The sequence below is a fragment of the Chrysochloris asiatica genome, unplaced genomic scaffold, assembly GCF_000296735.1.
Source record: "Chrysochloris asiatica unplaced genomic scaffold, ChrAsi1.0 scaffold00039, whole genome shotgun sequence".
Taxonomy (NCBI): Eukaryota; Metazoa; Chordata; class Mammalia; order Afrosoricida; family Chrysochloridae; genus Chrysochloris; species Chrysochloris asiatica.
The window spans coordinates 7,406,964-7,418,196 of record NW_006408557.1 but is presented as its reverse complement, the minus strand read 5'-3'; the positions used below and the strand labels follow the sequence as shown (position 1 = coordinate 7,418,196).

General features: G+C 39.0%; 1 protein-coding gene across 1 annotated transcript in view; it reads left to right on the top strand.

Annotated features, from left to right (window-relative positions):
• The window catches only part of DZANK1 (double zinc ribbon and ankyrin repeat domains 1), a 115,073-nt gene that overhangs the window by 27,253 nt on the left and 76,587 nt on the right, over window positions 1-11,233 (top strand). The window contains exons 3-5 of the mRNA XM_006860637.1: window positions 6,301-6,415; window positions 7,948-8,044; window positions 9,368-9,438. Coding sequence (XP_006860699.1) covers window positions 6,301-6,415; window positions 7,948-8,044; window positions 9,368-9,438 — 283 coding nt within the window. The remainder of the gene's footprint in view (window positions 1-6,300; window positions 6,416-7,947; window positions 8,045-9,367; window positions 9,439-11,233) is intronic.

Below are 11,233 nucleotides of genomic sequence, written 5' to 3'. Positions count from 1 at the left end.
CCCACCCCAACTCCATTGTGGTTACCTTAGATTCCAATAGTTCTTCCCTCCATTTAAGATAGTCTATTTTATCCAGTAATCTACCTGACCTTCCCACCATCTGGATCTCTGTTCTTCTGTGTTTACCTTTTTTCACATTGTAATTGTTTTGATCATACACTAACCTTCCAGATCTTCTGTTCTTATAATTTTATTCTGTTCTTGACTCTTTCATTTGTCTACTGAATTCAGATTGATGCTGCCATATACGTCATTCTGTAGTTGTTGTGTGTTCTTGCTGGTTCTCAGTCCACAGAACTTCCTTTAGGATGTTTTTCATAGCAGGGCTGGCTTTGGCAAAATCCCTCAGCTTCTGCCTATCCTGGAATGTTTTGATTACACCATCGTATTTGAATGACAGCTTTTCTGAGTAGAGGATTCTTGGGTGGCAGGTTTTTTCTTTCAGGGTTTTATATATCTCTCCCCATTGCCTTCTTGCCTGCATGGTTTCTGCTGAGAAATGTGACCTTAATCTGATTTGCTTGCCTTTGTATGTTATATTTCTCTTTTCTCTAGCTGCTTTCAAGATGCTGTCTTTATCTTTGATTTTGGAGAACTTATTATATGTCTTGGTGATTACCTTTTAGGGTCTATCCATTCTGGGGTTCATTGAGCTTCTTGAATGCTTATCTTTTCACGTTTCATGATGTTAGGAAAATTTTATTCCAGAAGCTCTTCAGCTATCTCTTCTGTGGACTTGTGTGATTGTTGCTGTTCTGGAATGCCAATAATTCTTGTGTTATTCCTCTTCATGTTATCCAACATGAATCTTAGACCTTCTTCCAATTTTTTTAATCCTTTTTTTCTGCTTGTTTTTCTATCTTAGCAGTATTGAGAGATTTGTCTTCCAGCTCACAAGTTGTGCCTTCCATCTCTTCTATTCTACTCCCTTGCCCTTTCAGCATATTGTCTATTTCTGACATTCTATTATTGATTGCTTGAACCACTTTCTGTAGGCTTCAAATTGTTTCCAATGCTGATCTATCTTGTTTGATTGTTCTTGTAGCACTTTCCTGACTTCTTCCTTACTTTGATCAACTCCATTGTAAAGTGTTTTGAAACATTTTATAATCATTTTTCTGAATTCGTTGGAAGGCATTTCCAAGGCCTGCCCTCCTTCCAGAATATAGTCCAGATCTACCTCTAGGTCATTTGTCTCAGACATTTTTCTTGTGTCTGGACATGTGCTGATATGGTCATCTGCTTTTGCTTCTTGGACGTGTTTAGTGTTCATCTGTGGCCTTAATTGAGTGTGTGTTTGGGTATTTTTTATGCTTTCTGATTGCCTCCAGGTAGATGTGGTCAGGATGTGAGATTCCTTTCTCATGCTTCTTATTGCTTAATTCAGAGTAAGTTTTGCGTTGTTGTCTGCCTCCCTGGTGTATAGCAGTTGGTATTGGTTCTTGCCTGGATTGTGGGGTTTTATAGGGTGTGATTGTAGCTTGATGATATGGCAGCAATTGCTGTTTCTTTTTGGTAATATAGTGAGAGAAAGAGTGTCCCAAAGGTTAAAAAAAAAAACCACAAAAAACAACAACAAAAAAACCTAGATTGGATACTGTAGTCTATAATCATAGAGAAGGCAAGGAGTGAGAAAGAAATAAAAAATCTGTAGCCTAATATGACTATGACTTTAATATCCTCTTTCATTTTCTTGCCTTCAAGGCTGCCTGATAAATTTCAAGATGCCACTGTTGGTTGTTATGGTGTTTTTCAGAATTTAATTTTCCACCTGTTTTGTTTTAAACTCTCTTTCCCTCTCCACACCCCTTGTTTTGTCCTTTTCCCTATTAGTCAACAGTTCAGGGCCAGCTGTGGCTGTTTTGAGCCGCTTGTAGCTTTAAATGCTGAGAGTATCTGTGCGCATGTGTGGCAGAAGAACTCACCAGTGATGGAGGCGGGGTGTCCACTTGCTCAGGCACCCCCTGTAGTCACCAGAATGGAGGTTCACAAACAGTGGTGGTGGTGGTGGGGGCAATGAACAGATACCAAAAAACAAACAAACAAACAAACAAAAAACCCCCCCAAAAACAGAACAAAGCAAAACTGTCAACATATATTGTCCACTTTTGCTTCGAGGTTCTCGCGGTGTTATTCCTTGGTTGGTCTGCTTGCGCCCCTACTTGGTCTTGCTGTCTGCTCTCACCCAAGTTGTCAGCTCCAGGCTGCTGAGCCCAGCAGATTCTCAAGTATGAGATGTCTTACTTTTGCTACATGTTCCACTAGCTATAACCTTCAATCTTTTAAAATATTCCCAGATATGTGGTTCAGAGTTTTGGAGCTCTGCCCTGAACCTGCTTCACCAGGTATTCTGTGATATTGCTGATGCAGAACTTTACTATACCTCTACCCTATCCTCCAATAAGCCCTTTCTCCCTCACTTCTCACAATGCTATCTTGATCAGATAATATCCATATGCCTGAAAGGAAGACCAGTTAGTACCACTATAATTCAAATTTATGCACCAACCATTAAAGCCAGTGGTAATGAATTTGGAGAATTCTATTAACTTCTCAGTCTGAAATTGATCAAACATACAATCAAGATGTATTGATAATTATTGGTGATTGGAATGCAAAGGTTGGAAACAAAGGAAGAATCAGTAGTTGAAAAATATTGCCTTTGTAATAGATATGCTGGAGATAGCATGGTAGAATTTTGCAAGATCAGTGGCTTTTTCATTGCTGCAAATACCTTTGTTAAAAAACATAAAAGATGACTATACACATGGACCTCACCAGATGGAATACACAGAAATCAAATTGACTACATCTGTGGAAAGAGACGGTGGAAAAGCTCCATATCATCAGCCAAAACAAGGCTGGGACAGACTGTGAAACAGACTGTCAGTTGCTCATATGCAAGTTCAGACTGAAACAGAAGAAAATTAAAACAAGTCCACAAGAGTCAAAATATGACCTTGAATTTATCCCACCTGAATTTAGAGATTATCTGAAGAACAGATTGGATGCATTAGACACTAAGACTGAAAACCAAAAGTTATGGATGACATCAAGAACATCATACTGGAAGAAAGTGAAAAATCATTAAGAAGATAAGAAAGACGTAAAAGACTAAAATGGATGTCAGAGGAAAGGCTCTGAAACTTGCTCTCCAGCATAGAGATGCTAAAACAAATGGAAGAAATGAGGAGGTAAAAGAGCAGCTTGAGGAGACAAAGTCAAATATAATAACAGAATGTGCAAAGACCTGGAGTTAGAAAACCAAAATGGAAAAACACACTCAGCATTTCTCAAGTTGAGGGAACTGAAGAAAAAATTCAAGCCTCAACTGGCAATATTGAAGGATTCTATGGTCCGTGGAAACCCTATTCAGGGTTACTGTGAGTCGGAACCGACTCAATGGCACTTAGCAATAAAAAAAAAAAAATAAAAAAATGTGAAAAATATTGAATGGTACAGAAAGCATCAAAAGAAGGTGGAAGGAATATACATAAAACAGTGCATCAAAAAGAAATGGTCAATGTCCCAGTGATCCTTGCTTTTTGGATCCATGCACATGAGTAGTAGAACTTTTACTGGGGGTGTCCACTCGTTAAGGTACTCCCTCTGATCCCCAGAATGGAGGTGGGTAGACAGAGGAAAAGAAAAGAATGAAAAAGTAACTTTGTCTCTGATTATCGGTCAGAACTCTGTGATGGGAGTGCTATCTTGACCTTGTCTCTACTCCTTCCTGTTCAAAATGGCTATAGCAGGACTCAGTGGCTGCTGCAAATCAGAAAACACCTCCTTTCTGGCAACTGCTCCAAATCCATTTGCCGTGAGCGTTCAGAGTTCTGGGACTGTCCTTTAAACCTGTTTCATCCCATATTCTGGGTTATTTCTGGCAGAGGTCTGCACAGCCTTCCTCCCTAGTTCGCCATCAAACCTAATTTACTTTTAGCTACCTAAATTTAAAACAATCTGTTCTTTTTTTAATATTGTTATGACATCCTCTCCATTTGGAATTTCTATGATTATACCACTCATTCTCTCTTTTTGCACTATAGATGCCATTGTTTACAGATTGACACCTCTAGTTTGCTATTTTCAGTCTTGTAAGTTTATTTTCTTTTTTAAAAATTATTATTATTATTTTTTTAATGTTTTATTGTGAATTATATGATAGTTTACATGGGAGAACTTTAGTTTTACATTCATTCCATCGTATATCATCTCACTGCTATGGTTCCAATCCCCTTCATGCATCCTCAACCACCCAAAGGGTATATCCCAGAAACCCGCTCCTTACACTTCCCCCACCTTCCCCCAGTTTTCAGCCCACAGTCCCTTTCCCTCTCTGGGTCCAAAGTCCCCAGTAGTTTCATCGCTCCACGTCATCATCTCTGTCTCCATCTCAGGCATCTCTGTTTCTCTGGGTAGGGTCCCGCTCTCGGCTCTTCTCCGTTGATGGTCCCAGAGGCTATTTTCTTTTTGAAAATTCTTTTTTTTTTTTTTCCTGGTTATTTCCTGGTGCTGGTGTCATGTATCTTAATTGCATGTTATTTTTTGACATTGTTGTTTCTCTGTCTGAATGTTTGTTTAACATTTCTTGTAGGGTTGGTCTGTTACTTACAAATTCCCTTAATTTCTGTTTATGTGGAAATGTGTTAATTTTACTATTCTATTTGAGGAACAGTTTTGCTAGATATGTAAGTCTTGGTTGGCAGTTTTTTTTCTTTCAGGGTTTTATACATGTCATCCTATTGCCTTCTTGCCTGCATGAGTTTTGTTGAAAAATCAGAGCTTAATCGTATTGTTCTCCCTTTCTAAGTAACATTTCATTTTCCCCAAGCTGTTTGCAACATTCTTCCCTTATCTTTGGTTTTGGAAAATTTTATTATAATTTATCTTGGTATTTTAGTTATCTAGTTCTGCTCTTAAAGAAATGCTACAAGTGGATGGCCTTAATAAACAGAAATTTATTCTCTCCTCAGCATTTGAATTCAGACCAAAAAGGCAGCATTTTCCCAGGAATAAATTTCAAAAGGCAGGAAGTGGCAGGAATGAATGATGAATGGAAATACACAAGGAGGAAGTGTCAAGAGTGGTGTTACATTGTGGGGATTGCAACCAGTGTCATGAAACAAAATGTATATGGATTGTTGAATGGAAAACCAATTTTCTCTATAAACTTCCACCCAAATCACAATAAAAACTTTTTTTAAAGGAGTAATTACTACTGTCTATAAAACTGGGTGGCTTGGGAGGGATATGGAAGAGTATAGGTAAGCTGTTGGTGCTGAGATAAAGTCACTACCAATTCTTAGTCATGGGCATCTCTACATTGCTCTCTCTTGGAACTTCTATTTTATCAGAGAATGATTTGTGAAATATTGTGGGTAAATTGAAAACATGCTAATATTTGAATAAGAATAGTTAAAAGCTATAGATTTTGGTACCATTCTATATGAGGTATTTTCTCTTACACATATAAGGAAAATTATCCCAACTCCAGTGGAATGATGCTGAGGTAACCCCATTATTTGTTTTAGAATAATTTGGGGCTTAAGTTCTGATATATTTATAATGAATATGGTAACTAGTCTCTAAAAATGGCCCTCCATGAACCCTGCCTCCCAGTGTAGTTCACCCTCTGTTATAGCTCCTTCCCTTAAATCTGGGCTGGCCCTATCACTTGCTTCCCCCCTCTCCCCTGATGGCTTGCTTTTGACCTATAGAATGTTCCAGAAGTGATGCTGAGGTCTTCTGAGGATAGATCACAAGAAGTGTTGCATTTTTTCTTCTGGGCTTTTGGAATATAAACAGTGATGATATAAAACAGTTGCCATGTAGGAGGTCCAACTACTCTGAGATTTCCATACTGTAAGGAAACCCAAGATAGTCCCAGAGAGAGAGAGAGAGAGCCCTCAGCAGTCTGAGCCTCACGTATATGAATGCAGAAGTCACTGTGGATACCCAGCCTAGTGGAGCTTTCAGTTGATTCTAGCTCGGCCCACATCTGACTGAACCATATGAGATCTCAAACAGGAGCTGCATAGCTGAGCCCAGTTAACCCACCCACATCTTTGTATGGATTTATGTCTTAAGACACTTATGTTTTGGAATAGTTTGTTACACAGCAGTAGATAATCAAAATGAGAATAAGGTAAGAAAAGACTATAGGAATTGTGTTTTAATTTTAAAATAGGTTGAGTTAAAGTCCAAGGGACTTTAATAGAGTCATCTTAATTGCTAGCTACCTTCTCTTTGAATGTTTGTATAACCACAGACAATTTTTTCTTTTGAAATGCTGTCCAGAGACTGCAGAAAGAGTGGCATTGTAACGAAGGTATTTCAGGTAGACTATGAACCATCAAATACAATCTCTTCTGAAGACAATATTGAAAATATTCTCAAAGATTCTTCAAATCAGGCAAGTAATAAAATGATAAGAAGTTCAGATAGTTACCACATTCGTGGTTCCTGCTTCCTTAGTGGTCACATCTTCCCTTTCATTTCACTACTGCAGCTTGCAGCCAGGTCTTATAATTGAAGTCAGTCTTAACCATTGCAAAGTATCTTCACTGATTCCCAATCATTTGGTCAGTCTCTTCCCTACCCTGCAAATTAGCATTGCTCCCCTGCATTATTGCCCATGCCTTCTTCTCTCCCATTCCTTACCTACTAAAGAAAGCAGAAGCATTCCAAGTAATGTTTCTGCCCTTAGTTGGCCTCTCTAGCTTTGTCTGTGATTTCACTTCGTATTGGTTGTTGTTAAGTTCCATCGAGTTGCTTTTGACCCATAGCGGTCCTGTATAAGGTTTCCAGGGAGTAGCTGATGAGCTTGAACCACCGACCTTGTGGTTCAAACCAACTTTGTAGTCCAGCGCATTAACCCACAGCACCACACCAGGACTCCACTCCAGGCAAACTAAATTGTTTGTTTTGTGTTCAATCAGTGCTCTCCTAACACCCAGGCATTCTTCTTTTATAAAATGCTTTGATTTTTTTATTGCTTTGGTTTTTGTCTTTCCTTCCCATGAATTACAAGCTCTAGGGTGATAGAATGTATGCCATATTCATTGCCTTGCACAATGGTAAACAATATTTGAGTGTACATTTGTTGAATACATACATCAGAACTAATAGAAGTCCTTCATGGGTATAGCCTTCTATTACATTGAAAGTGTCACTCATGAATAGCTGCAAAGCCTCACCTTTTTGAGAGTGAGCCAGATCTCTTTAAGGAGGATACTCTTGAAACTTCAGGCTCTGGATTGAGGGCATCAATGAAGTAGATCCAAGGAACAAGGCCAGAGGATTGTCTAGGTAAGGTAACAATACAGAAGGTCCCAGTTATGGGGCTCTGGTTGGGGACAACAGAAGTTTGTCTGGGAGCTGTTTAAGCTCAAGGGTGGACTCGAGGCCAGAGAAGAGACTGTGGAACCAAAGCATTGGATGCAAGTGTCATGTAGGACTCAAGAATTATCAAAGCAGGAATCTATGGGGAAGGAGAAGTCAGCAAAACCTGAGCCTACATATATCAGTCTTGAATCAGGTGTAAGGGACTAAATCCATGGAGAAGTCCAAACAAAGTGTATTTAAGGTCTGTATGGGTGGTAATATACATAAGTCCTGTCTTGATCTAATTCCACCCTTTCTGTATCTTCTGTATCTGATGGCACCTGTGTTATTAAGCAGACTCCCATGAATACAACATTCTGCTTATATGAATTGCCACCTGCTGCTGTTTTGGTCGTTGACCTAATGGGACTGACTAATCAGTCATGCTGCCAGATACACAGCTGTGTGTCTCTAGAGACGGTTAATCAAAGGCTATTTATAAAAAATACCGTAAACCCTTTTCAGTAAGGAATGAATGATACGGCATTGTTCCTACTTTAATTTTCTCCATCCTACAGAGGCATAATCAAGTGACTGATAATGCAATCTCTTCATTCCTAGGATTTAAAAAATGGGTTTGTTGGATCAAAATCCAGAAAGAAAGATAAGATTGATGGACGTAAGGCTAGCTGGAATGTTAACCTTCAAAAATTCCCAGGTATGACGTTACAGAATGAAGAAAAGGCTTAGTGTTGTATAAACCCACCAAACAGGTTTGCTGCTTGTTTTCTTGTCTGAGGAAATACTGGAATAAGAAACACTAGAAAAGGAAAGTAAGATATAATTTGCATTTTAGTGTTGTACTAGCTCAAACAGTGTAAGTAAGCTCAAGCAGTACAGAACAGGAGGTCACACATCAAAGGAGCCACGGGGCATTTCATTAAACAGGAAAAAATAGAATTTTAGGATTTAGGGTAAGAGTGGAGTTTGGGTGAAATTTAAATGAAAGCAGAATTTTAATAGACACAAAGGAAATCAGGACTGTATGCAAAGCCCTGGATTGCAGAGGGAAGTCAGGGTCCTGTTATCTTGGAAACTATAAGTTTAAGATAAATGCGAGTGCTGCGTTCAGAAATTTCTTATCTGAAGCAATGCACCAGAAATCAAGTCTGCTTCTCTGTGTCAAAGTGACTTAGGCCTTCCAGGCAAGAGTGAGATGTTTCTTGCTAATATAATTTCAAAAAGCAAAATTTCTCATACTCTATGATTTCAAATACAAGGTTTCTTGGTATGAAAGCAGTAGTCATTCAAAAGGAGATTGTTGTAACATTTTAAAGTTACAGTGTGCCTTTGGGAGAAATATATTTCCTGTTAATCTTACAATTGGCTTTATCTGTTTAATTTCCCAACATGATATGGAATGTTGTGAAAAGTATCAGGGTAGATTTTTTACTTTCTCAGTTTGGGATCTTTTTTTTTTTAACTTTATCAGTGCTATACACAGAGCAGGAGATCTTTATATAATTATTATCTTTAGGAAAATAATATAATGACAGTGGGTCCTTATTAAAAATGTTTCCAACTATGAGGCCATGTTTACATAATTATATATAGTGTAGCGCTGTAGGATCATCACTAGACTGAGAACTACAAGGTCAGCAGTTCAAACTTACAACTGCTACTCGGAAACCCTATACAGGCTCACTATGAATTGGAGTCGACTCAACGGCATTTAACAATAATAAATATATATCTCTGTATATACATATGGAGTCCTGGTGTGGTGCTGTGGGTTGATGCGCCAGACTGCAAAGCTGTTTGAACTACAAGGTTGGTAGTTCAAGCTCACTAGTCACTCTTTGGAAATCCTATACAGGGTCGCTATGGGTCAGAACTGACTCGACGGCACTTAACAACAACATATATATGTGTATATATGTATCTATATATTTTTTCACAGAGCAATGTTTTTGATCAATTTTAGGCCTTGAGATAAGTGAAAGAACTGACTCTAAAGTTTTGAAAGATCTTCGCTTCTCAGAGAGTCCACTAGAAATTCTAGCTTACCATGAAGAATCAGGCCCAAGATCACCTGCCCACCACCAGTCCAAGGTAAGTTCTAAGGAAAATCTCTGGGGTACTAACACCTTTCATATTTTTAATGCTTCCTTGAAGTACTTCTTCATTATGTGCCTGCAGTGTTCCAGTACTGGGAATATTGTGTTGGGCAAGAAAGGCCCCTGTAGTCATGGATCTTAAATTTTTATTGGGGTTGGAGCTTGTTGTTGTTGTTATGTGCCGTGGCGTCGGTTCCGACTCATAGTGACCCTTCACAGTGCTTCCGAGGCTGTAAATCTTTACGGGAGCAGAAAGCCTCATCTTTCTCCCATGGAACAGATGGTAGTTTCAAACTGCTGACTGTGAGGTTCGCAGCCCGATTTGTAACCACTACGCTACCAGAGCTCCGTTGGAGCTAGAAATACAATAAACATGTAAATAAGCAATTAAACCATGTTAAGTGTCATGAAAAAAATTAAATTGGCTAATGGGATAGAGCAATGGCTCTCCAAGAGTGGTTCTTAGACCAATGACATCAGTACCACATGGATCTGGTTAGAAATGTAAATTCTCAGGTCCCACCCCAGGCCTACTGAATCAGAGACTTGGTGGTGGTCTCAATAATCTGTGCTTTAATTAACCCTACTAATGGACAGTCAAGTTTGGGGATGTATGGAAGATAGACAGGTCATGGGGAATGGACAGATTGGTTCTAATTTATAAAGATAGGAAAAGGCTTCCTTGGAGAGGCGACTATTGAATGAAACTTAATAATGAATGGAAGCCAGCCCTTCACAGATTCTGGAATTGTGAGACAATATACTGGCAACAGTAACAAGTACAGAAAATGAGGCTAATGCATCTGGAGCATGGTAAGCAAGTTAGGAGACCTTGGTAAGCAAGGTGAGAGATATAGACAGGGATCAGAGCTTCTAGAGTTATGGTTCACAAACAAGACTGCATATGAGAATCACCTGAAGAGCTTCAAACCAATACTTGGGACCTAACCTCAGAAATTCTGATTTAATTGGTTTGGTATGGGGTTTGGGTATGATTTTCCTGCCTACATTTTATTTATATTGTTGTTGTTGAGAATATACACAGCAAAACATAAACCAATTCAACCATTTCTGTAGGTAGACTTCAGTGGCATTGATTCCATTCTTCAATTTGCACAACTACTCTCACCCTCCTTTTCTGAGTTGGTCTTCCTTCATTAACATAAGCTCACTGCCCCCTGAGGTTCCTAGCTAGTCTTTTGAGTTATTATGAATTTGATCCCATATGTTGTTGTTGTTGTTAAGTGCCTTCGAGTCAATTCCGACCCATAACGACCCTGTATAGGATTTCCGAGGAGCAGCTGGTGAGCTTAAACCATTGACCTTGCAGTTCAAACAGCTTTGCAGTCTGACGCATTAACCCACAGCCCCATAGAGATAGTGCTTTAAAGAGCATAATACTCAAGGCAAACTACTCTTTTTTTTTTTTTTTTTTTTTTACTAGTTAAGTTAAACTATTAGACTTTGAGAAGACTTCAGGGTTCTTTCTTTCTTAAATGTTTTATTGTGAATTATGTGATAGATTACATTCGAGAACATTAGTTTTACATTCATTCTATCGTATATCGTCTCATTGCCATGGTTACAATCCCCTCCATGCATCATCATCCAACCAAAGGGTATACCCTGCAAGCCTTCCCCTGTACCCCCCAGGTCTTTAGCACACAGTTACTCTCCCTCTCTGGATCTAAAGTCTCCAGCTGCTCCATCGCTCCATGTCATCATCTCTGGCTCCATTTCAGGCATCACTGCTTCTCTGGGTAGGGTCCCGCTCTCTGCTCTTCTCCCTT